The sequence below is a fragment of the Thunnus thynnus genome, chromosome 16, assembly GCF_963924715.1.
Source record: "Thunnus thynnus chromosome 16, fThuThy2.1, whole genome shotgun sequence".
Taxonomy (NCBI): Eukaryota; Metazoa; Chordata; class Actinopteri; order Scombriformes; family Scombridae; genus Thunnus; species Thunnus thynnus.
In genome coordinates, this window is record NC_089532.1 from 9,621,983 (window position 1) to 9,649,845 (window position 27,863).

The 27,863-nt window shown below is 40.6% G+C and overlaps 1 protein-coding gene and 1 long non-coding RNA gene across 4 annotated transcripts; one reads left to right on the forward strand and one right to left on the reverse strand.

The window, feature by feature from the left end:
- Positions 1–3,837: 3,837 nt before the first annotated feature.
- On the forward strand, positions 3,838–13,252 carry LOC137199935 (uncharacterized). Its single transcript, XR_010931876.1, has 4 exons — positions 3,838–5,211; positions 11,073–11,139; positions 12,555–12,644; positions 13,121–13,252. It is a non-coding gene; the product is annotated as an uncharacterized lncRNA (long non-coding RNA).
- On the reverse strand, positions 11,311–27,863 carry tmem229b (transmembrane protein 229B). Of its 3 annotated transcripts, none has more exons than XM_067614577.1 (4): positions 27,588–27,863; positions 27,124–27,198; positions 26,886–27,020; positions 11,311–16,195 (listed from the first exon to the last, which is right to left on the reverse strand). In XM_067614577.1, the coding sequence occupies exon 4, from the start codon at positions 16,140–16,142 to the stop codon at positions 15,546–15,548; it is 597 nt and encodes a 198-aa protein (XP_067470678.1). In that variant the 5' UTR covers positions 16,143–16,195; positions 26,886–27,020; positions 27,124–27,198; positions 27,588–27,863; the 3' UTR covers positions 11,311–15,545. The 3 variants fall into 3 exon arrangements, with proteins under 3 accessions (XP_067470678.1, XP_067470679.1, XP_067470680.1); XM_067614578.1 differs by having other exon boundaries at positions 27,124–27,256; XM_067614579.1 differs by lacking the exon at positions 27,588–27,863 and adding an exon at positions 27,477–27,579.

Here is a 27,863-nt window from a genome sequence, read left to right on the forward strand (position 1 = left end):
CAAGGAGTTTTTTTTTAACTGTAAATCATGCAAACATATTCCAGTAGAGCCCCAGAATAAAAATACAACAATAATTACACGCCCTCCTGTCCACACTGGCTATAAAGAGATTCCAGGGTACAAATAAATTCCCCAGTCCTTGTTCAGCTGAAGCTCATGAGAGACTTAAGCAGGCTGATTTAAGCAGGATTTATAGTTCTTTGATAAAGAGTTGCAGTTTAGCTGCTGAGCCTGTGCACGTTTCCACTGTAGATTCACCGTAGCTGATATGAACTTCCTCAGAAATGTGACTACATGTTAGGACTACAGCTATAGAGATGATAAGTGATTGGTCATCTTGTGTTTTTCTTTCGTTTCCAGCGTAGAGATTACTGAGAGATTGTTGCTGCTTTTCAGTAACACACATTTAAGAACAGCATCACCACTGTAAGTCACCTACCCACCGAAATGAGATATAAAAATGAAATAACATAAATACGGCGACTGCACAAATAGTCTCATATTCAGCAATGGACCAAAACAGATCTTCCTACTGACGCTTGTAACATAATGTGAATGAAAGAATGTAAACACAATTACTGACATGCATCCTGTAACGCTGTCAGAACTATAATTAAAGCAAGATACGGCCTGATCACGTATGATGCATCTGTCTCGTGCCTCGGTGGTGCAATCAAAATCTGACACAAAATTATAAATCAAAATCTACATGCATGGTAGGTATCGACAGACAGGATTCACATTAACCCCTTGTGTCAAGTTTAAATGCATTTAGCCAAATATTCTGTGTCCTTGCTAAGCTGCGTTGGAGAGGAAAAGAACATTTTGCACTAAAAAAAACTAACTTTGCAGATACCTACTTCATTTGGGCAATTTACATTGGAACTGAGTTAGGAAGGGATCTCTTCACGACCATTAAGATGACCAGAAACTGTTTTAATGCACATACGGGCACATGAGATGAATATTAAAAATATGAATATATCCTTCAACCCTTTAAGTCAGTTGTACCTAGATCATGTTAAAATCAAGTTAGTTGCAATAGTTCTTCTCTTTTTTTATTAACATTTAGTACATAAACGAAATAGAATTGTTAGACTTAATATTGGATATATTTCAATTTTTTTTTTACAGAAAAAACTTATTTTTAAATATTTGTTGCACCCCTTAGGTGTTTTTGAAGCCTAGTTTAGAAGTATCTGAAGAACAAAATGAAGATTGGGGACAAATGGATTTGGGGATCTTACTCTCAGCTCTGAACTTCATTGGAAGTTCATATTCCACTTAAGTTCCACAGAACTTTTTTATTGCTATAAATCAAAATTTGTGGCTGGCACAAGAACAGCATTCTCTGCAATCAGCGTTCCCACTTGGTCCTGCTGGTTTCACAGTCATTGTCTAGACCTGGTAATCTTGGCTCCATGTGAGCCTGACCAAGTTGTTTTCCACGGAAATTAAAGAATGAGGTCAGCGATGAACTCACAGACAATGAGACAGACCTGCTTACTCATCCAACGTTTGGACAGCCATTCACAGAACTCATGGCTGCTGCTTCTGCTGAAAGCCCCAAACCTGCAGATCCAGTTTGCACAACCTATTTTCCACCTCTGGCACTTGTTTGCGAGTGTGTGTGTGTGTGTGTGTGCATGCCTGCCTGCTTGTGTGATTGACAAGTCAGAACAGCCAGAGCAAACATTAAAGGAGGCCTGTGAGCACTAATGAAAGGTTGAAGGGTGTGTGTTTGTGTGTTTGCAGACTGTATCAATCACTAACGTAAAGAGCGCTGACTCATAGGGGTCAAAAGCAGCTCAGGAGAGACAAAAGGGGAGCCCTCAGGTAGAGTTCCCATTGTTACATCATAATGGCTGTGAACCCTGTTCTGTCTGGCAACTGGCTCTCAGCCAATCAGTGAACTAGATGGAGGGAAGGGCCTGCCAAGATGATGGATGAGGATTAAAGACTATTAGGAACTGGCATCATTTTTAAAAAAAACACGTATGTTCACAGAACAGGTCACATCATGCCTCGGCTATTTCTGTCTCCTGTGAGGTTGGAGATTTTGTGGCTTCTTCCAGTCGTCCTCCTTCGACTTAGGTGAGGATGTGACAGCAAAATAATGTACTTAAGTACATAAATGGACCAAATATTATCACTAAACAACTTTCCATAGATTGCCAGCAGCAGTAAAAAGAGTCCTTGTGTTTTAGCATGTTTTATGTTTATGTCATCCTAACATGAGCAATAGTAAAAAAGTAAAAGTTGCCACCAGAAGGTATGAGTCCCTCATTTTAACAACTGTTGATGTTTATTTGAGTGTTGAATATGTTGTATTTTGTTCTGGTTTTGCTACATGAAGTCATGTGGTTGTTTACATGACGACGTGGCAAAGCTAGCTAGCTTTTCCTACTGCTAACCGCACCGTCGCCTGCAGGCTAGAGGTGCAGTCGGAGTAAAATACCAGCTAGGTTTCCATCTAAATGTAGTGCAAAGTTTAACTGAATTTCCAGAAAAGAGTAAAAAAGATAATTCAAATTATTACATTTCCATGCACTGCTATTATGTGAATATTTGGAGTTGAGTTGTTGGGATAAACAGCTCGTGGAGCTAGTTTCCAGTCGGGGCCCATCAAACCGTTGCAGAAGGAGAAAGTAACACAAGATTATAATTAAAAGTCTGTTTCATGTATTAATTTAAGGAGCGTTACAGTCTCCTCATCGTTCCATACAGTTCTGATGTTTTTTCATCTCTTCAGTAGACAGTGGACGTTAAGGTCACATGTCAAGATTTATTCACTAAGTCTTAAGTCTGTTTCCATTAGACTTTGTTGCATTTTTCTTTTAATGATACACCAACTTTCCCACTTCAGCCAAGTGTAAAAGCTTTGCGGAATTCGTGTTTCCACTCAAGCGTTTTTTTTTTCTTTCTAGGAACAGAAGGGGAGACTGTGACCATATTTCACATTTGGTCAAATACTGAACTGGTGACACGAATCTTGGGTGTCCACCTTGAAACTGTAGTGATTATATAGATCATCTGTGCTGCCAGGTTGAAGATGTGTGTGGTGCATCCATATTTTGGATTTTGTAGCTTCTTTACAGAAATATCCATATCTGAATTTGTCTGTTGTCATGGTTACAACTCTGTCAGAATAAGCTTTATTATCCAAGCATGTGAACACATACAAAGGAAATACAGTTAACACCTTTCATTAAATTCCTCACTACAAATATTATATAAGTCTGGACAGACATGGATGTAAACTACAACTTCACTGGTTGTAAAATCTGTACTCATATTTGTAATGATTTATGTGTTTAATCATAGTCATTAGAGCCATGATCTCACAATCTGATCTGAGAAGTGTGTGTTGTGATTCCTAAATGCTGACAACTCCCCCTTTTCAAGGCTTTTACAGGGACACCTGAGCAACGACCCCGGCCGTTTGTCATAATTACACCTGACGTTGGAAACTTCTCCTGTCACAATCAGAGCGGCTCCTATAGAGCAACTTGTGCTGCAGTCACCTGCGAGCAATCACTCATCTCCCTTCTCGTATTCCATGAAACACACACTTCCAAAATGCGCCGTGCCCAACTCCACATCCACAGAGGGGCCATTCTATCTCCAGAGCCTGGCGTGCAAAGCTGCAGCAGAGCACTATTTTCATAATGACAAGAGAGATTTGTAGAAAGGGGGAAGGGTTGTTGTGGAGAGTAGACATGATGTAAAATAACTTAACTGCTTCATAAAGTGCAGCAGTTGTTGGTGGGAGGAGGAGGGGTTGAGAGGAAGGAGAAGCTCCCATGAGAGGAACAGGCGAGCTGAGGACTACACAAACCACGCTGAGTTCTGCGCCAAAATCAACATGAGCGAACCGAGCAGATGCTGTTTTTGTTGCTGCCAAATTACGCTGTTTTTGCTACTTGACCCTTTTCATAGGCAGCCAAACATGTCCGATCTTGCATTTTTCACCCCGGAGTTGTTGCCAATCTTTTAGTTTACACTTCAAACCTTCAGTTAACAGCATCTCCGACCACCATCCGCTGATTGATACCTGTAGGGAAGTAATCACACAAAGCATTACAACCCCACAGAGTTACAGGATGGCATGAGAGGTCTCCCCTTGTGATGAACATGTAGGGTGACGGCTACAGTACGAGCCCCCCTCTCCACATCTCCATCGCTTAACCAAGCAGAGCTCACAGGTGGCTCTCTGCAGAGTTCAGAGGTTACCCGCAGCTTAATGTTGGAAATATCAGCTGTCAGTCCACACATCAAAGTATCTCTATAAATAAACGCTGACTGTGCCCCCACGGCTTTCAGCTTCACCAGCTTGAGAGGGTGAGGGAGGTGAAAGTGGTGGAGAAGTACGGGGGGGAGGCTACACCACAGAATTGACCCGGGCCGGAAATCACACTGTTTTCCTTGACTCTCAAATGGGGGCTCTTTTGAACGGCCCAAATGGTTGAGAAAACAAAGGCTGTGAATGTCCAGCATATTTCATAATCAGACGTCATACTGCAGCGCACCTGCACAAACAGCGGCCGCACTGTAGCCTCCTGTAGAGCGGCTCCCATGCAGACGGCAACAAGCCCCTTGGAGGTTCATGTAGCAGGCCGTACCATGTTTGGGCTAACCCACGTTTGCATATAAAACTGAAGTTTCCACACAGGAGAAAAGCTAAAAGAAGCAGTTGACCTGGCTGAGCGCTGCAGTGCTCACCCACTTAGATAAAGGTATTAGCTGAAATGGCAAGAACGGTGCGGCTTAAGATGTTGATGTAAAGTCTCAGACTGGTTACTGCACGTGTGCCTACTGTCTCCACAGCTGGACTAACTCAGCTGGAAGTCAAGCCCTGTCAGGTGTTGCTACATACACCCGGTGAACAAAAAGGCTATGGCTGCTCAGAGTTGTAGGTATGGAGGCAACGAGCCAATAAGAGCAAACAGAGGGCCTGACACACACACGCACACACACGCACACACACAGCCACAGCCAGTCACTCAAGCTAATGGCATGCTGGAGTTCCTCAAGAGGCCTGTGTCAGACCCGGCCACCACCACTACTGCCGGCGGCTTGGAAGCTTCACATGGAAAACACAAACACTTCCCTCTACAGGCAATCCATTCTCCCACAGTCGGAAAACATGATGGGCGGATGATGACTGGGGAGGCTTATGCAACAAGGAGCTCCTGCAGTTTAGCTCAAGGGGTAAGTAATACTGTTAGATTCTTATCTAAGCTTGTTTGAATTATGAAATATGGTGTGTGCGGACACACTTGTGTGTACGCCCACAGCTATCATTAGTGTAAACAGGCAGGTGATACCGTTAAATACGGTTAATGACTTGGAGATGACGGTTTGCTTGTACCTGACGTTAACTTGTTCCCAGTTCTCCAGTTGAACCTCAGTTACACACAGAGAGGCAGGAAAATCAAGCTATTTTCACTTCATTCTGTTCTATATTTCATAACTCCAAGCAGAGTACATGTATGTAGCGTGTTAAAGTACACTCAGAACAGTCAGTATACATATAAAAAAAAAAAACCCCACTTGATTCTTGAATGTGTTCTTGATATACACTATCCTCCCACAATGCATTGCACTGGAGGAGCTGCACACACAGCTGGAAAAAATTTAAACTAATTGTGGTTTGTGGTGTAACAGCTCCAGAAACACATCAGAAAACAAAAAATAACTACAACATTTTTGGAGAGATGTTTTGCATTCTGAAGTCGCAGTTTGATTAACTTCTGACAGCTAAAGTGTATAATTTCCTGTTAGTATAAAACCGTTGAGTAGTATGTTGATTTTTCTAAGTGCAGAAACAGCAGCACAGCATACTATGAGATTAGGTTATAGTCAGTACTCTACAGTATACAGTTAGTATGAAATATGACAGGGACACAGCATTTGACATCATGTCTAGAATTGACAATTTTTACATTTTCTCATATTCACACTGGTGTAAACCATTGAAATCAAACAAGAATAGAACAGTCAACACCAACAATATGTAATTTCTCACTTTGTTTTTATTGAATAATATCAAACAGTAAAGGTTCTCACACACTGAAGCATTGACAAGCACCAAATGCCTCCTCAGTTGTTTATTTCATGATAGCAAATTTGAAAAACAGATGTTTTGGCAGGAAGTGAGTGTCCTTCATGTGTACTTAATCCGGGCAATCAGTGAAATCAATTCTCCACAACAATGCAATGCTTTGACACAGACAATAAAAAATCCCCTTTATACAATACATAAAACCACATTGCCAGTAACATCTGGACGATAACATCAACCATAAAACTGCTTGATGCAGAGAATTAGAGACACATCACATGAAAGTATTTAAGTAATTCTTAATTGTCTTCATTTTTACTTCCTACCATGAATGAATCTACTGAAAGTCACTTTCAACACAGCATGTTTTCCCGACAAAGCAAATATAAAAAGACTCTCAACTTGAAATAGCATGATGTGATTAGGTGAGAAGCTCATCACTCACTTCATCAGCATTACTGATTAATTATTCATCACTTTGATGTACATTTGCAGCACACAGTTTTTTAAAATGATCAAAAAAAAAGTCCCAACACACACATACAGAAATAATCACAAAAGACTCATCATAAACATCACTCTTTAAGTTTATATTGTCCAAATTATTTGAGCTCTGTACATTTTCTTAAATTGAAACATGTTTAAACAACAGGTTAACTGTTAAAAGTTGACTTTCTATCTTGGCCAGCATATAATTAAATGGTTCCAACAGCTACCTTCATAAAGGCTAACAGGCATAAAGAGACATTGGTAGCATCACAAGCCAGCTACTGCAGCTTTGGTGGCCAAATGAGTGTCTACGGTCCTGTGTACTGGGCAGGAAAAGTAGGAATTAAATGTGTAGTTCAGAAGGAGCCAGCACAACAGAGCCAGCCTCAGCATTTGGATCCCATCAAAACCGAGCCATGATGACGTTAGAACGTGCTAAGTGCAGGATTCCCACTTCAAAGTAGGGAACGAGGACGGGCCCCGGCTTCAGTACAGTGTGGCGTCTGTTTGAAGCTTAGCGGACCGTGTTAAGACACAACGCAGACCGGGGCCTTTGGGCCTGAAGCTGGCATTGGCTTGTGTTGGACAAATAAGACACTCTGATCGGTGCCCAAAATCCTGCATCTAAAAAAGACCAAATGGAAAGGAACCTGGACTTGAGATTAAGCAGGGATGACACGTGTGCACACAAAATAAAGACACATGCATACTGAGGGATAGATGTTGAATGGGCCCAGTGCACCCCAAAGCTCCTCCTGCAGCCCTGGACCGCAGGAGAAGCAGCAGCACATTAATTTTAATAACTGCTCTTATTTTCCCTCCTGCCAGCAGCTATTACCATAATTCACGCTCTGCCGAGTACCTGGAGAGCAGAGCTGCTGTTAATAGTCCTGGACACCTCGGACAGGGGAGCAAAACAAGACAGGGGACAGGGGAGGAGAGGTGCGGGGGGGGGTGAGGGGTGGGGGTGGGGGGGGGATAACACAGAAGCAAAGACTCAAAAACATTTGACTGTTATCTGATATACTGAAACTCAGGATGTTTTAAATTAATTATTTACAGTGCAAACAACGTGAGTTTGAATATGGAAAGCAGTGCGCCCAAAAAACGGGCAGGGCGGCGGAACATTTCTTCCTTGGCAGGTTCTTCGTTGACCTCAGGCCTAGATCCGTTGTGCTTGAATGCAGCACGGTTATGAAAGCACTTTTTTTTTTTTTTTTTTTTCACCAGAGCTCTGCACTGATATATTGCGCAAATTGGATTGCCTACAACAAGTTCAAGAAAAGGCTCCATAGCTGTGAAACTGTTTATGTTATAACTCCTCTGAATCAGAGTTACAAACATAAAACTCAACAACATCAGAATCACTGGGTTTATCTTCAGCGGTTAACTCTGCAGAATTTATACTGCTGTTGGAGGGAAATGATAGCTCCTCCTCAATGCACTTCTATTTCAAACAATTAACCCTGAAATAAAATACATGTAAAGCAGCGTGGGAAAGCGCTGTGCCTTCTCTTTATACAAAACCTAGCAAGAGATAAGCCATGACCGTTAACAAAACGACAGGTTTCTAGAGTACTACAGCTGGCCACAGGCTCAAACTGTCAACATCAAATGCACACAACCTGCTGCCTGTTTTGGCTTTACATATTGCAGGAGGGTTGCCAGATATGAAGTGTAATTTTACTAACTGGCGGGACAGTTTCCATTCAGGAGCTATCATCTCATAGCTCTCTAAGCCCATCTCCGGCACTGAAAGTTTCTCATTTCACATGCCTTGAGACAGGAAATGGATAGTGAGTGGCTGTGTTTTTAAAAGTTACCTCGGGGAATACACCTGGGAGGGAGGAAGTTTCAGTTTGTAGAAAATCCACACATCAGTTCTACTCAGTTGTAATTCAAGCAATTGCAGATGGTAATTTTTAAATATCAGTCAGCCTTATAAAAAGAAGTCTTGTTCGATGAAAACATTGAACTTTATTTCCAGTCTCCCCCTCTGAAGACGTCAGCTGTACAACCTGTTCTGGGGAAGAATCTTCAGGGACTGGATCGCAGACTGCCTGTACTGTTTTAGCAAAGTACAATATGTCTGTCACCTAAAGGAATTAGTGGCACATAAAAAAGTTTAAATCATCATGTGCAAACAATGTGGTTAAAGGATCGGTTCACAATTCTTCCAAGTCTGTCCTAAAACAATAGTCAGGTGCCCAAATGAAAACTGACACACGACACACATCATTCCTTCTGTTCATACTAACCATTAAAAAATTATTTATGGCTAATATGAATCTTCAGCCACCTGATTTTTGTCAAATCAAGTCAAAATCTTTCAAAGTTACAGTCTTTTTAGAGCCAAATTCCCTCTTTTCGTTATTATTCTTCCACTGCAGCTGGACAGGAAAACAATGTCCGTCGAGACACAAATTTTTTACTAAAAGGGCTCTGGAAGATATCAAACTTGTGATGTGAGTAACTCAGGCTGCTGAAGCCTCATATTATCTTCAGATAAACTTGAATTTGTCCCCCATCACTTACATGCAGCGCATTTGAAAGGGACCATCTAATGGTCAGTATGAACAGGAGGAATGATTACACCCATCAAAACCTGTTTCAATGTTCATTCGGACACCTGACTGTTGTTTTAAGACAGACTTGAAAAATTGGGAACCTGTGAGGCGCCAACCCATGAACCAAAACTCCCATCTGGCCAGCGACCTGTCGTTGCATGTCGTTCCCCATCTCTCGCTCCCCTCGTTTCCTGTCATCTCCCTGCTGCTGGAAAAACAAAGTCATAAAATAACTGAAAAATTATGAGTGAAAAAAATCTCTTTTAAGACATATAAAGTACTTGCTTTGAATAATAATTTATGTGTGATAAGGTTTTTCCACAAAAAAGTTCAAATATCTACTTAAAAGGTCTTAAAATTACATCTACTCCTTCTCCCTCATTGAAAAATCATGAACCTCCGAGTATGTAAATTGTAGTTGTGATGTCACAAATCGTGCTCAGAGTTACACGTGTTAAACTCGACGAATGTAGAGGAAGAACAATACGTAAAACACATTTTTAAGTGGAAGAGGATTTTAATTTAGATTCAACCTTTATAGAAATATATTGTTATATCATATTGATTTGATGCTGCATGGTTTGATGTGGAGGAATTTGTGTCTTCTGTCAAGCAAACAAGTGAGCAAACTCCATTCTGGTGGCCAAAAGTGGGTTTGACTTGCTCGGTGCTCGGTGGCCATTTTGGAAGATTGGAAGAAAAGTGCATCAACCATCTCTCCATCTTGGGCTCAGCCAACCCTGACTGCAGGAGAGCTTGACTGCCCGGCAGCGTACATGGAAGGGAAAAAGTGACTAAAAAAGGGCCCGACTTTTCCAGCAGGATCTCAGTAAAAGACCCAGAGTCTGTCCAAAGCTGTGAAGCCATGAATGTGTTTCGGCAAAGGCCCGATGCATTCGCTCATTCACACGTCAAACAAGTTTCCCCTCAATGGAGGGCTCTTTCTTCACCGGCTCTGATTCAGTGGAAATGCAAATGTTAAGGTCTTGCCCTCCCTCCATACACCCTTACTGACGCTCAACAAATGCACCATGACGCTGTCACTCGCACCACCACTCTCCAATGCCAACCTGACTTTCAACTATCCAGAGACTTTTTAAAAAAAACCACACTATCGTACCTTCACACACACCTACGTAGCTGTTGAAGACATTCTATATTAATCCCTGGACTTCCTGTCGAGCAAACTGTGGAAATCTGACACGGGGAACGGTGAAGTCACACAAAAACAGCCCAGTGAAACTTAATCTTGACACGCATTACAGTACGCACACACGCTCATAAACAGGCCCTAAAATCGGCCTCAGGGAGGACACTTCTTGTCGTCATCGGCGCACAGATTACAGGTTTGTGAATCTCCATATTTGGAGTGTGAGTGACTGATTGGAAGAGATGTGATGAAGCCACATGTTGACAGTGCCAAATGAGGCAGGTTCATGCCATTAGTGCAGCAGTGTGTGTGTGTGTGTGTGTGTGAAAAGTGGACACACCCTCATCCATTCAGGCAGGTAGGGTAGGTAGGTAGGTCGGCACCGCTTTGCTGGAGGGGCCCCGGGGCCGCAGGGGACTCACGGCCAATTAAAGGATTTGCCGGGACACGTAAATGGCCCCGATTCTCACTACCTGACACAAGGTGTGGCAGCAAGAAAGGGAGGAGATGGAAAATTTTGCTCGAGGCCTCCTTTTAAAGCAAACAGAAATCTGTCATCGCAGCATTATTTAAATTAATTGATTTGATTTTTTTTGCTTTACTATTATATGAAGCTGTCATAAATGCATGCTTGATTAAAGACAAAGAGCAGGGAATTTTTTTTTTTATTATTGAGGAAAACAAGAGGGGAAATTTTTGTCCATATAAAATCTTACAACGTCCTGTCTAGCAGGTTATATTTTAAGCCAATCTTTGTCCCGCTGTTTGAAGAGCTCAGTAATAAAAGCTGTTTCCTTGACAGACCAACTCAAATGCAGACTGATGACTCAGAGATCAACTTGCGTCCTCATGCTGTTCGAACAAGGCAGGTTTGTCTCGGTTTATTTTTTATTTTTTGGTCAAAAGGAGCCATCGTGTGGCCAAACAAATGTACTGCCAGACTCTCAGGAGCTCATAATATCTCCACAGCTAAAGATGAGATGTTAGTTTAAGTGTTAATAAAACCTGAATAGAGAAAGAAGAGACAACAAGAAGAAGAAGTTTGGTATTGATGCTTTTATCTGATAGAATTTTCTGAGGAATACAAGCATGATAATACAAAATGTTTCATCCTGTTGCCCAGAAACATTTTGACAAACGCTGACAAGACATGTACATAATGTTTAACCCCTAGATGCACAGTGCAGAGGAACCTGAATGCTTCCATATATGAGTAAAAAATGACCCCTGTTAGAATCTGTTTATTTATTTATTATAAATGCTATCATCATAATGTTGCTCAGAATAATTATTTGAATAAGCATTATTTTAAGTTTGTGATATTTACAGTATTTGTTATTTTCATCATATTATCAATCTGCTGATGCTACTTAGCATGACTCCACTTTTAGCATCACAACACTGGCTACCGATTTGTTTTAGGACTGATTTTAAGATTTTATTGATTACGTTCAAGGCTCTTCACTTCATGGTCCTCAGACAAGAACCTGCTGGCTGTTCCTGTGTCTACATGTAAGACTAGGCTTTTAATTATATTCCTGTTATCTGTGTTTTTATTGTTTGTTGTGTGTAAATCACTTTATAACATTGGTTTTGAAAGATGCTATACAAATAAGCTTTAATAATATTACTTTATAGTTAGTTACACACAACTACAGTAATGTTATCTAAAAAGCTAATGTTAGCTAGTTATAAAATAGCTATCAATTCAGTGATATCAATAAAAAATATAGATAACACTTAAATGTAAAATTGTCGTCTGACATGATGTGAATCACAGCTGAGATGTGGTCCACAGTAAATACTGTATGTATCTAATAAAAGTAACTAAAAAGGAGGAAATGTCCTTATAAATCTCCATAGGAAATGCATACGGGTCATTTTTTAACCCCTTATGGAAAACTGGAATGATAATACAAAAACTGAATTTTCTTAGAATGTAAAGGATGTGAATAAAAAATGTGTAGATATCAAAAACAAGATTTTTGAGGAATACCTGGAATATGAAATGCTTGAGATATTTTTGTCACAAAAAAATCCCCCCGAAAAACAAAACCAGTCAGGTCATTTTTGAACCACTTTTACATCTAAGGGTTAATATGTATGTTTTGTCAGCAGGCAGAAATGAAATGGTTTCCAAAAAACACATAGATTTATGATCAAATAAATACATATAATCCCAAAAATTGATAAATTATACATGTAAATAATCAAAGTGAGTGATATACAGTACAGTGTTTTCACTAAAATCTGTCTTTCTTTTTTTTTAAATGGACAAAAAAAGTAACCGTTACAGTACATGGGGCCTATAATCACTTGGATAAAACCGGAGTTTTGAGGAGAAATGGAAAAATTTTGGACATGCAGCCTCAAGGTAAAAATACCAGAGAATCAGTTCAGTTTAAACATACTTTACATGCACATACACATACAGAGACTGTCTCTGTAAAACACACTATACACACTCACCTAATACTCCTTCATTCACATATTGCAGAGAACAAATACACCTCATTTCACTTGTTCTTGTGATTTGTCTCATCGAAGCAGTAGAATTGGATAAAGACATTAGCTGCATATAAGTTCTCATAATGTAGTTTAGTAGAGTTTTTTTTTTAAATGAAAGCTGGATAATCATTGCTGGGTCAGAAGCCTCTATTGCTTTTAAGCCTGTTGGTTCATGTAAGAAACAAAAAAAAACCCATAATATGCTCACAAAGAATCATGAAATTCAAATAATAAATGTGATAAAATCAAAAACATTTTCCTCATCCTCTCAAGGATTCTTGATCTTTTATGTTTTTGTTCTTATTTCTTGTTCAATGTTAATAAAACACATCTGTTTTCCAGCTGCTGTTATCATATTATCCACTGGATGGCAGCACTTCATTTATGATCCAGTCATCCGCCCTCTGCACTCACATGGAGGCAGTCAGGGGAAAACACTGCATGGCACTGCAGCCACAATGATGAAGGTCACGCCAATATTTAGTCCGTTAGTCAGCTGGAAACATGGATTTTGATTTTTTTTTGTTTTTTTTTACATTAACAGTTCAAATGGGTAAAAGCTGAGTGCAGACGAACATTTAGCGATTTAGTCGACAACATAAATGGTCCTCCTGAGGAAAACCTCTCAGTGATCATGTTTCCATTTCATGTATACTGCCGATCACTGCCGTTTTATTATCGAACCAGTAGCACCAGATTCACATTACTGCCAGCTCCTGTATGCATGGAGGTGAGCGTACAGTCCTTAACCTTTCTATTGCAGAGTATGAGTCACATGATGCACATGGAGAGTCAATAAAGCTGTGTGTTTTTGCTTGGAGTACCAGATGTCTGGACGTTACCATGTAAGACACAAGAAGTTAAGATCATTCAAAAATCCTAATTTTACATAAACTGTGAGTGACAGAGTTTGTTTTGAGCATTTCACAACAGTTTATGTTATGTTATGGTTAAATAGTGCCACCTGTGGATTGCGTGCAACCTGAAATCAGCCTCAACATCTCTGCGACTTGTCTCAGTTGTTAATCCACTGCAGCACCAATCGATCAATCATTCTGTGAAACAACTGAGCAGCAAAGTTTCAGGTGAAATGTGAGTTTTTTCATGAATTAAAACCAGTATTTTTCTCTTCTTCACTTCACATATTTGTCAACTATGAATAAAAACCCTAACAAATCTGATAACCAAAAAGCTTTTGAACAAATGCTAATGGGCAAAATGTGCTTTGTGAATGTGAAGTTTGATCATTTAAAATGGACTACGGCTGTCACAGCTGCATTTTATTGAAGATCTACTGGGTTTTTTTTATTTTTATCGTGCGGCAGTCCATGAGATTTTCATTTTACAGAAATGACAAAAAAAAAAAACATGTCCCACAGGTGATTTGTGAGAGTCGACGGGAATGGCTAATGGCTTCAAGTGAATGAGAATTAAGAAATGAGGCTTTACTGTAAGCGACCCCGGCAGATCTGAGAGGTGAAACTCTGATATTAAAAGCACACTAAATGAACATGCAGACAGCGAGTCATTAAAAAGTTTTCTGAAAAACTGTAAAAAGGAAAATTACCAAGAGGTTTGGTGCTTTATGCTGATGGTCACGACTCATAATCATTACCATCAACAGAAAGGCATCCCTGCAATTATGTTAAATGGACTGTATTTATTTAGCGCCTTTTGATGCCTCACATTAGCCTAAGCGCAAACACGCGCACACGCACACACGCACACGCACACACACCATCCATCCATACACTGATGGCGGCAGAGCTGCCATGCAAGGCCATGACCTGCTCACCGGGAGCAGTTTGGGAACCTGTGCCTTACTCAAGGACACTTGGACATGCAGTCAGGAGGAGCGAACAACCGTGATAACTGGTCGACCGGCTCCACCGCCTGAGCTGCCGTCATCATTCCCGGCGCTGCAGAAAACAAACGACTGCTGAGTGACCTGCTTTGTAAGAAATGTATATCATATTGGAAGACAACTTTTTTTTTTCTCCATGCATTTTTTTTCCAGGCATTGTGGGTATTCATTAACTGCAGAAAAAACATTCTTCATGGCGAAAGCTGACACATGGCGCATTGCTTTGCTTCAGGGTGGACAGTATTGTTCTTAAAGAGCCTTTTGTAGCTACATTACTACAGTACTTTGAATAATACTAAAGGACAATATGTACAGTTTAAAAAGGACGTTACAACTGCAGCTACTTTTATTATGTTTTCTATGCAGTAAGCGTTCTGCTTTCTTATAGACTGATTTGCCCTTGAAACAGAAATATTGTTGTCCTTTTTCTTGAATCTGATCCTTTGCAGGATGATAACACTAATCTTTGCAACCACAGTTTTGTTTTCTTTGTTGTTTTTTTTTCATCCCATGTTCTTTGATGGAAAAAGAGGAGATTGAAAGTGTAATCCTGGTTGGTCAAAGGTCCCTTGTTGTCACAAGACCCTGATCTCTTCAACCCCACATGGAAACGGGTGGGTGTGTTATGAGATGCAGCATGGAGTTACTGTGCCTCTGTTGACAGTAGAGGACGCAGTGAGTGATTTGGGAGTTTGAAGCCCCGGTTAGGGATTTGTTTTCTGGTTGTTGTGATACTCTGTACACCTCTGCACACCAGCCCAGTCTACATAGCTGTTTGTCTGTCTTCCCCCCCGATACGGGTGAGGGGGAGGACTGCTTATGAAATGTGGCTGAGGAGGGTAGAAGAGGTGTAGCAGGGCGATTGGGCTGGTTTCAGATTGTGTCCTTCTTTTATTCCTTCATTCATTCCCCTTTCAGGTAACCGTTAGAACTATTCCCCATCCCTCTGCTCCTCTCTCTCCTCCTCCCAGCCCCCAAATTTCCTCCCGCCCCTCCTCCACCCCCGGCATCTGACGGATGGTTTGACCAGCCATCCTCGGGCCCCTCATGGAAGCGCAGCCGCAGAGTTTTGCGGATGACCAAGCGCTCCACGATGAAGGAGGCGCAGAACCAGGGCACGGCGTACTCGGCCGTGATCAGTCCCATGAAGTTGTAGCGGAACTCGGAGTAGTCCCAGGGGCAGGCGTTGAACTGGCGCAGCAGCAGCCCCGTGCCGAACTCCCACAGGTACGTCCATAGCGTGTAGATGATGCAGCGCAACAGCACGGGGCAACTGCCGCGCAGCTTCAGGTACATTCGCTCAACGATGAGGATGCAGGTGCCGTAGATGAAGAGCGCCCACACGCTGGTCACGCCAGGGAACTTCCAGTTGCAGTTGACCACAAACTCCCAGGCGGCGGTGAACATGACCTCGCAAAAATAGCCATGGATGGCGTAAAGGTACCAGCGGGACAGCGCTGTCAGAGGCACAGGAGCTTCTGGGGTTGCCAAGGTCTCCATCCTTCCTCTGCTCTTATTCTATATGTGTGATCTTATTCTAATAAGATTCAGATCTGAAGGGAGAGGAGAGAAAGAAAGGTGTAAAAAAGACATAAAGGCAAGAGAGTTCAATAAATCAATTCAGTCCGACTTCTTTTAATTTCAAATGGTGCCACGCCAAAGTTCAATTGAGGACACGGCGATGAAACACTTGACTGACATCAGTAAGATGAATTTAGAGACTGCAGAGCTACACAGCACTTAACACGCTGGCCTTCCTTCAGTTGATGCTATTTACTGACTGACTGAGGGGGTTTCTTATGTAAGGTATAGCTTTATCATCTGACTGCCTACATCATGTGCTCTTTTTCCAAATCCCGCAGCTTGACGCACACAGGCTTTGGTGTCAGGTGTCAGGAGGCCCACGCAGGGTTGGATCCTTCCTCTACTCTTTTTATCACAACACATGTCCAATAAAAAACACTGAAGGCAAACAACACCATACCGAGGAGTTCAAAGACCACATAGTTGAGAAGGCCACTGAACGTATATCTTCTACTCTACAATGCCTCCAGAGGAAACTGTGTCAAAACAGCAAGCATTATACAATGGATCATAACCGCTCTGTAAAATACAAGCACAGAGAGAGGCTAGGAGTACAAAAGCTTGTTTGAAGAACAAAAGCCGATTTTTTTTGGCTCTTTTTGTCTTCAAAGGCTGGCTGAGGCCCAGAATGGGCCCATGGGGATTAGCACATTTCTCCCAAACAAGGAACAAGGGTTTCATGTGAGGAACTGGGCCACAGCGACAGACCAACTGACCTCCCTAAACCTTTTACACCATCTTTTCATTGCCTCCCTAGGAATCTCTCTCTTCTCATCTATCCAAGCTGGCCTAGGTCAAACAGTACTTTGCAAAAGATTCTGAGCATAATGCTTCGACCTGCTACAAGAACTAAATGGAGTAAACGGATTTACTACATCAAAACATCCAACGGTGTTCAGACAGAACGCAAAGCAAATTTTCCACACGGGCACAATTAGATACAAAGTCAATGCAGAGACGCGAGTAGGCTTAAATTCGCCCAAGGCAACGTGAATTAAAAATCCGCGTCCGCGAGTGAAAAATTTGCACGCGTCGCTTTATGAATGTACTTCATGAACGTACAGAGAGGAGAGGTGAAAAAAGAGAGAGACTGGAGGGAAATAACAGAAAGGACCGGAGTCTCTGGTGAGTTCTGAGTTCAGTCAGAGGCTAAACTGAACACAAACACACAGAAATACTCCCACAGACACGGTCGGTGCCCTCAGTTGCTAGTTAGTTTACGGCTAATGTACAGTAATGTATTTTGGCTGTTTGTGGTGAATTAACATAAATGATCCAGCAGTTAAACTCGCGCAAGTAACGCAAGGCAAAAATTCGCTTTGCGTTCTGTCTGAACACAGCTTTAGATAAGTTGCTTATAACAGTAAAACTTGTCAAATCTACTTTTGATTTTTAGGTTGAAAAACTTCAATCATATCAGGGCTGCAACTAATGATTATCTTCATTAAATCTCGATTGATTTATTAGTTGTTTAGTCTGTAAATCAGTATTTCCCAAAGCTCAAAGTGACGTCCTCAGATGTCTAGTTTTGTCCCGACCAACAGTCCACAACCCAAATATATTCAGTTTACGGTCATAGAAGACTAAAGAAACCAGGAAATATTCACATTTGAGAAGCTGGAACCAGAGAATTTGGGCTTTTTTTTTAATCGATTATCAATTTAGTTTGATTAATTAAAACAAAATAAAATGATTAATTTAATATTTGACAACTAATCAATTAATCAACTAATCACTGCAGCTTTAAATCATATAATCAATACAAAAAGTGTAAAGGAATCGTTTTTAAAAAGTGTTTTTATATTTTTCAATTTTTTGGGGAAATATGATTACTTATTTTATTGCTAAGAGTGAGATGAGAATAATTATACTGCTCTCATATGTGTCTCATACTAACTGGTACTAACTTGTTCCTGGTTACAGCCAGCCTTTTGGAAAATAAAAAACCTGCCATTATTTTCACATTATTTCAACATGGTTAGCTTGAGTCACACCGGATAAGTGTAAATGCAGCCGAGACTAGCTCTTTTATATTGCGTTACACATTTAGCTGTTAACAAGTGAAACCAGATACAGATAAAACATGCAGCAACTCATTTTGATTAGTTAAGTCAACTGTAGTGTGATTGGGAATGTTTTCTCTATAAACGAATAGTGTCAAACCTAAAGAAAACACTCTCTGTTCTCTCTGAAACATTAATGAAGGATTAATCACCCATTGATTAATGACTGATAAGATCTCTATGGATGCAAAATACAATTTTGGTTCCAAATTTGGTATACGGGCTTATTATAAAGGGATACTTGAGCAGGATCAAAAATGACTCACTCCATACTGTGAAGGGTCAGGATGTGAAAAGTGTGCTACTGAAATCTTTGAAAGCTACAGGCGAAACGCGTTGTTCACTCCTAATAAAGTCACAGTAAAGTCATTCCAGTGTGCAGTGGTTAATTTAGATTTTCACCTTATATGTTCCTGCGACCGACCAGCACCTGACTGAAAATACTGGCTGTGCGTGGGGAGTTCTGTCTTTTGAAGCCCTGTATTAATATTGAATTTCCAAATAACCCCCAATAATAGCGGCTTTGCAGCCATATTCCACAGGTTTGTTGACACTACTGTACTTCTTTTCACATATCTGTCATATTTCTAATTTCTCAAACTCAAATTACAACTAGTAGGCTGGTGTAAATGTTTTTTTCTGGCTGCTCATACTTTAGTCTGTACAATGTGATGTGAATCCAAGTCATTATAACTGACACTCAAACTACACTTAACATTGGACACTCAAAATTAAGTGTATTTTGGGCGCCTATTTTGCTTTTAATCGACAGACAGTAGAGAGCTGACAGGAAATAAGGGCAGAACGATGTGGGTTGACATGCCATAAAGGTCCTCGGGTGAACTCAAACCGGGGATATTGCGATTACATGGTCAGCGTCTTAAAATCCTACGCCACCAGGACGCCCCCACACACCCTTTCTGTGTGTGTGTATTTCAGCATATCTATTGACTTGTTGCCTCAGCATGACACAGTTCACACACTGGGTGCTATTTGATTCAGCTGCTGTTGTTGTTGCAGCTGTTGTAGGGATATCGCCCACCAACCCACCAGCCCTCTCACAGGCCCAAAGTATTGATCGGCAAGGTCCCTGCCAGCTCTTGCTGCAGCGCCCCACTTCGCCATTGCACTCTAATGAACCCCGCTAAGGGACATCACTGTGTGATGGTGATCAGAATGGCAGATGTGATAGCACTACATGCTTTGTAAACCTCCCGATGACCATGGGGAGACACAGTGCAGGCAGGGGGTTATCTGAACTGAAAGGAGTGTTGCGGGGTGGGGGGTCTCACCCAAGAGCGCTGGGAGTTTGTCTGAGATCACAGAGGGAAGACACCAACTGACTGTGTGTCTGTCTGTGTGTGTGTGTGTGTGTGTGCTTTTCAATGAAACAGAAAGGTAAAGAGTGAGGTAGAGAAAGGGAGTGAGCGAAAACAAGCTTTTACCAGAGGGTTCTCATTGAAAAGAAGGCTGACAGGTCTGTGAGTTAGACAGTCCTCTGACAGCAGGTACACAAAGACGAGCGTGAAAAAAAACACAGATATGGGAGCAAGCCAAGGTTGAATAAAAAAGGGGCAAAACAAAGAGGTCCCTTTACTGTGCCCAAAGCATGCTGACAGCTGTGAACTTTGACACCGTGATTAAATCAGAAACTGAACACATTGCTGACCTCACATCATGATATAATCCCTGTTCCCGGCTCTGGCTGTGGCACAGATCCCGGGTCTATGCAGACTTTTGGAAGGTCACTTTGGGAGCTGCGGTGTAGCGTATAGAAACCAGCAGTATCCAATGCAGCTAAGTGCCAGTGACCAAGGTGACCTAACCACCACTTCATCAACTGTGACGGAAACGGCAGCTGCCAGATACATGCCCCTGTAGTCGCATCTGTCTTCATGAAAATAGTGTACATGTAAGGCGATTAGCTATTCTGCAGATTGACAATTCGGGATACCAATAAGCTGACAGGACTGGCCAGATGTGCTGAAACAATTTGTCCGTTATTCAATCAACAGAAAACTAGCCATGACCCAGTGATGAGTAAGGTGCATGTCACGCGAAGGGGAGAGTAAGAAAGATGGGCGAGGGTGATGGTAGGGGAGAACCGTCCGAGGCAGCGCAAAATAGCCTAAGTTGATCCCGATCAATCGTAAAGACAGGGTCAATTACACCTGAAACAGCAAGCTGGCTCTTCCCCCTACATTATCACATGACTCCTTCTCCACCAGGAGCAAAATCACAGGAGTTTGCTTCACCAAGTCATCATACATTGCCAAACCTCGTTTTTAACTATTTTCAACTCAGATTTGTACAATTCTGGGCTTCTAGGCAACACCAATGACACTTTTTACGATGAACCACATTTTAACCTTACTTATGTCATCATGATAAACTTTTCTTTACCTTTAAGTCTCCACTAAAGTATGTAGAACGTCTTTCAGAATACTTTCTATGTCTATATTTGCACATAGTACACATACACACCAGTAAGCTGTCCAGCACGACCACAATCCTCTAAATTTTGGCATCTGATAGGCCACTTTTCCACTGGCCCAGTATAGCACACACTGTGGCATTAAGGTTTATAAGAAATACTATCATACATGTTTCCACTGCAGCCTCACATGAGGTGATAACCACTCTGACCAAGACAAAGGAATACAGAATTGGTGGAATTGGATTGTTAGAGTAAATACCTTCTCAATGACACCTTGATGCTGAAGAAGGGCAGAAAACTACATTTCCCTGACCAGGGTCTCCCAGCCATTGCAAGGTTTCAAACTAGCACACTTATCCCTCCTCCCTTCATCCTCCTAAATCCAGAGATTCCTCCTGAGGCACATTAAGTATATTGGTATCAGAAACAAGAATGGCTTCTGATAGAGCTGAAGAGACGCCATGAGGGCTGAGACTAAAAGCCTGGACGCGCCATGGCCAACAGGGGCTCATATAACTTTATAGTAGGCATCCTTTCTATATCTGCAAGGTGAAAGCCCGAACAAAACAAGCAGAGTGGGGAGGGCTCCATGTAAACAGAGAAGCAGGAGCTGTACTCTGAAGGGTTCATATCAAAAACACTGTATTGATCTGGAAGAAATAAAACCTGAGGTCATCTCAGGATCATAACTTTTTGTCTATATTATATCATAGAAGATTCATCTGTAAAACAGTTTGCATTAGCTGATACCCTTTTTCAAAAGAACTGGCATGTCCTTGTCAGTGTGTATCAGGATACAAACTTTATTAAATGGATGGAGAATCAGCCAGATACTACGCTCAGTCAGCAGCTTTGACAAAATACAATAGAGCTGAGCAATAAATTAATATAATATCAATATTGCGATGTACTGTACGATTAAAAATCTACTTTTTTAATCATTTAAGTGATAAATGTAACATTGAATCATACTAATTGCATAATTGTTGAATTTTTGCATATTTTAAAAGGTATAAAATACCACTAAATTTGAGTTTATCAATATCACAACCTGGTGCCACCTGGTTATTTATCAATTAACAGTTTCTAAATTGAATTTTCAGTACTATACCAAGTAGTGCTGAAAAGATGAATTGATTCATCAATAAATTGAATAGTCAATCAACAGAAAATTAATTGCAATTTTATATATTGATAACTGATTAATTGTTTAAGTCATTTATAAAGCAAAAATGCCATCTTCTTGAATGTAAGGATTAGTTACCTTTCTCTCTTTTATGTAAGTTTAACTAAATATATTTGGGTTTTCGACTGCTGTTAAGACAATACAAGACGTCTGAAGACCTCAATGTGTCCTCTGGGAACTTGAGATCTGTTGCGATTAATCTAGAGAAAATTGACAGATCAATCGGAAATGATAACAATTGTTAGTTGCAGCCTTAACGCCAAGATTTATTGCCATCTTCATATGCTGTACAATTAAATATACCATATTATTAAGATTTTATCCATCCCTCAAATGCAATACAAACTCTCTAGAAAATGTAATTAAAATGTGCACAAGCCCAAAAAGAATTTTGGTATGTGAATAAAAGATATAGAGGAAAGGAAATAAAAGACTGAAATAAGATAGATTTTTTGTGTTTTTAATCTATAAATTTTAAATTGAAAAAGAAAAATGTTCTCTGGTATTAGATCGGCTCTCAACCTGGTCAATAAACTGAGTTTAAATAATGTAATTAGTATCAGAGGAGAAAAAAGTGCATCTCTAATTCTTGGTTAAGCATAAAGTGTAACTTTCTGCTGATGGTGGATATCACATTTTGGAGCATGACACCACTCGGTCACTTCAACCTTCACAGACTGATGGTGTGTAGTGTGACCTCTGTTCACTCTTTATTTGATGAATTTGGTCTTACGGTAGCTTTTGGACTGACAGCATACTGTGTCGCAATCTACTTTGACTTTTAATCTATTCTGTTGGTTAATCTAAGCTGCTGGCGGGTGGTCTTTCGTGGTATCTCTTCTGTGTAACTTCCTGTCTCTCTGCCTGCCTGCCTCCCTGCCTGTCTTTCTATCTCTTAATTGCCCGATAAGTATCCCAAAAATTACCTTTATACACACTGACATTTATAGTTTAAATCATTTCTGAAAGTGTCTTCTCCTTCTTTCCCTCTCTCATCTGCCTATCACCCCCCACACACTCATTAAAGCTCTTGAGCTCTTTGCAGTTTAATGAAAGACCCTAAGACATGGGAGCTAAGCCCTCTCTCCTGAATAGTATGTGGGTCATGCCCCATAGATTAGAAATCTTGGAGCAGCTACAGAGAAAGCAGGAGATTTACTGACATGGTCATCATGGTGCCGTGGAGAGTAATGCCTCTGACGGAGGGATACATGTGTATGTTAATCTGTTATCAGACAAAGAAGCTTTATAATCAATCGCTGACAATGCATAATTGATGCTAGCAGCTCTGCAAAGGTTTTAGGGCCAAAGATTTTTGACAATCAGGCAAGGTCTGGAGCAAATGTGTCATCTGCTTTCAAAAAAGTCAAATATTTAGCATGTTTGTCTGTTAAACTGAAAGGGGCACATGAGAGGGGCCCGTTGCTCTTACCAGTATCTTATGCACGTGCATGGAAAGGGTCATACTGGGGCGCCTAACATCTCCCTATGGTCAGCTAGACAACCTTCAATTTGCCTCTAAAGCACAGAGAGGTACTGAGGATGCTACATTAACATTAGTGCACTTGCTTACCAAACACATCCAGCATCCTGAGGCTTATGCCAGAATTTTATTTATTGATTTTAGTTCAGCTTTTATTACGATCAGGACTGACAGGAAGACTTTTTATCTGACCGCCCCCAAAGAGTCTTTGTACAAGGCTCCCTGTCTGATGAGATCATTTTGAATACTGGGGTTGCATTTTATCTCCTGCACTTTTCCTATGTATATAAATGAAACACACACATCTATGACAGCAACTTTTGTCTTTTTAAACATGCAGATGACACAGCAATGGTGGGTTTAAGGGTAATGATGAACTAGAGAGTTCTTACAACAATCACATCAACAATCTATTAACATGATGACAAGACAGTGCTTTGCTCTTAAACGCTAACAAGACCAAGGAACTCGTTGTCAACAATAGGGGTGGGCAACCAATGTGTCAGCCAACTACAATTGAGGGCCAAGCTGTAGAGATAGTAGGTTTTAAATATTTGGGAATGATTTTAGACACCAACTTAAATTTTAATGAACAATCAGACCACATTTTTAAGAAGGCAATGCAAAGATTGTTTCTTTTAAGGAAATTAAATGGCTTTGACATGAGCAAAGACGTCCTGAGAATGGTTTAAACCAGTCTAGTGGAAAGTATAATTTCCTACAATCTCACATACTGGTACAGAAACTTAGTAGCTAGAAGCAAAAGCAAGCTCACAAAAATAGTTAAAGGACCAGTGTGTAGGATTTAGTGGCATCTAGTGGTGAGGTTGCAGATTGCATCCAACTGAATACCCCTCCCTTCACCCTCCCCTTCCAAGCGTGTAGGAGAACCTACAGTGGCCGCAAAACTCGCAAAAAATGCAGAGGGCCCTCTCTAGAGCCAGTGTTTGGTTTGTCCGTTCTGGGCTACTGTAGAAACATGGCAGTGCATCATAGCGAGGTCCATGGAAGAGGACCTGCTCACTAGGTAGATATAAAGGACTCGTTCTAAGGTAACAAAAACACAACAATTCTTATTTTTAGGTGATTATAAACCCATTAAAACATACTTATGAATATTATATTCCCTTTCTGCCAAGTCTGTTCTGCTAGATGCCACTAAATTATATACACTGCACCTTTAAACACAGCCAGTAGACAGTTGGTGGAGCTGTACACCACATAAATCAGGAGGAAAGCAACATTAATAGTTCAGGACCTTCACATCCTTTGTCTAATGAATTTGAAAACCTCCCTTCAGTAAGACGATATAGGGTACCCACAGCATCGAGAAACATCTTTGAGAGATCTTTTATTTCATCCTCTGTCATCTCACTAAACAAGTGACTCTTAATTAGACGTTAGTGACTGCTGCTGTTTTTATGAAGTATATTTAAGATATGTATTTATTGTTATTATTTTAGCATTTTCATCCCAACCATTTATTATCACAGGCCCCCTTATTTATTGTCTTTATCTCAAGTATTCTAACCCATGACAGATAAAGTTTTTAAGTGTATGTATGTCCGTGAAGTTTTGAATCGTGTGTATGTCTGTGAAGCCAAAGACAAATTTCCTCGTGAGTGGACAATAAAGATGTCTATTCTTATTGTTTCAAATCTAAAGGTGCAGACAGGTGTCTAAATCGCAGAGATCTATTCCAAAGAAAACGCAAAACCTACTTTTATATACTTGTATCAAGCAAAAATCTTATTTTAGGTCAAGTAATACTTAAAATACCAATATTTAAATACAAAAAATCTGATTATATATCAGCCAATATTTGTTTTTTAACATAAAATCATACAAAACTTTTAATAAGTATCCCTAAAATTTGGTTCTTAAAATAATTGTGATAAAGATATGTACTGAGCATATGTACCGAGACATTTGCCTGTTTAAAAATCTACTTTTCAGTCCTCTCTGGCAGACAGTGTAATATGAACACTGTTTCCAAATGACCCCAAACATATCTTTGTCCTATCCATGCTGAAATTTCTTGGCAATTATCACCTGACATATATGCCAATACTGATATATCTGTGATAAGTTAATATATCTACTATCTGGCTTATTCATCAGCTACGCTGTACTTTTATTGTTAGTCATTACTATTCTTCAAAGCCATCTTCCCTTGCTTTGTTTTATTATGGAACATTTTGTATCTCCATAGAGACAGTGCAACAGTACAGAAATACAATTTTGTTATTAATGTGACTGTATTACAAATCTTCAAACACACACAGTGGAAATTTGGTTTGGGAAAGTAATTCCTTTCCCACAGCAATTACTATTTGTGTGCCTTTAATGTCTAACTGTGCCTTCCCGACATGTCCTATAGGCTATGGTCTGTTAAAATCAGAAGCAAGAAATGAAAAACCTGCTTAAATACATCATGCTAGGCAGTACTAAACCCATTTGTACTAAATACTACAATCATTGAGACCCACAGCTGAGGTGGGCTCAATGTTATTTTATTTCTATCATGGTGTCATTTTGAGATTCCTTGCTGTGAAAGGCTGTTATAAATAGGTCCAAACTGTCAATACGGTGTAAAACTGAGAGGGGATATAGGCTACCGAGGCAGCAGCAGGGATTATCTCACCCCAAATGATAGTGAACTGCAGGCCTTATATGGAATAAATCGATGAGGGATTTTGGAAATCCAACCCACAGCCCCATATAGCACCATTTCTCTGCACAAAGCATCCACGAATGTAACTTTGGTGATGAAATGAAATCTGACTGAACTAAATCAGCCCTAGAAACACTCTGAGGGTTGTAATAATTATGCTACATGGCCAAAGTCATTTTTATTTTGTCCCTGGGAACTACGGGCCAGTGCGCAGGCCCGGCTGCTGGGACTCCGCTGCAGCATCCTTCACACTGAGCAGTGCGGTACGTTTAGGATCCTCAAACACTAAAAAAATATCACCGAAAATCAACAGAGGATACTTGAAAACACTTTTATAAGCCTTACAAAGAAACACTGGAGTCCACAAGACGCAATTAGACACACAGGCTACTGTTGGAGTCCTCTTTCTGAGCTTGCATCGCCTTGTCCTATCCATATTTTAACAGGTGTAACAGCCGAACTGAGGATAAAAAAGCACGCCGAATGAAGGGGAATGCATCCTGATTTAAAATAAAAGCTCAGCTATTTACTTTGCACAAATTACAGAGCACTGGATTTGGGACACAGTTAAAAAAAAACATGCTTGCACAGCTGCCAACTTGCAAACACTCATTAAAGATGATCCATTGCAATTCTCGAGGTAAAGCTTGTTAAATTATGCTAACAACCGACCGATTTAACTTCTCAAAAAGCCTCACAAATGCATATGCTGTTCTTATAAATAGTCATGCTTCCTACATCCTAACATGCTGGTTTCATGTCGGCTCCAGCAGACGGACATGAATCATCCTCAGTGCAGGTTTTTTTTTTTTTTACCTTCAGATTGGACTCTGCGGTGTCTCTCTCTGCACACAGGCCGGTAGATGAAACGCAACACCCGGTGAGATCGTCCTGGATGTCGCTGTGGCCGTCTGCTGCACGTCTGTCGCCGGCTTCTCCTCCACGGTGTCTCTGCTCTCCGATGAAAATTGACACATTTTACTTCACTGCAGCAGCAGCACATGCTCAGACAGACTCACACAGTCCTCGCATCTTTGGTTAACCATTTGCTCACCGCAGCTCAGTGTCCAGACCTCCAGACTCGCTGCTTCTTACCGGAAAGTCTGCTGGAAGTCCACTTATTCAGTCACTGTGGAGCCGCAAGATGACAAACAGGCTTTACACGAGTCAGTATTTACGTGGTCATCCTAAACAACATCAAAGCCTAATTTCATCGAGAATGCATGAGTCACTGGTAACACTTAGCTAATCTTAACCGCTGCATTTAGCATTTATGAGCTGCAGAAAACATAATACTATGCAGTTATAAGCAGATAATTGTAAAGGAATGGTTTGACTTTTGGTGAAATATAAATAATAATATATTTTTAGCAGAGCTGAATTATATGATTGATAAGTTAATTTTACCTCTCATATGTCCGTTCAATATGAAGCTACAACCAGCAGCCGGTTAGCTTATCATAGCTTAGCACAATGACAGAATTAGAGAAACTTCTAAAACGCTAATTAACACTTTACCATTTCCTTTTCTCTTATATCTTATATATTTTTTCCGTACAAAAACCAAAGAGTATCCGTTAAAACCAATAATTTGCGGATTTTTCCAGCAGTTATGTGCAGACTGCTCCTGGTTGGGCATTAGGTTGCCAGGCAACAAGTGGTTTTGCCCTGTTACTTCCTTTGTGCTAAGCTAACTAGCTGCTAGCTCCAGCTGTATATCATATACGTTAGCTTAGGAGTAGCCATAGCTAGTTAACTGCCATTTTAGCTTTTGAAGCTAGTTGATTTCACAAT

Bases quoted from the DNA above. Each gene is read 5' to 3' on its own strand.
- tmem229b (XM_067614577.1), bottom strand. From the start codon at position 16,142: ATGGAGACCTTGGCAACCCCAGAAGCTCCTGTGCCTCTGACAGCGCTG.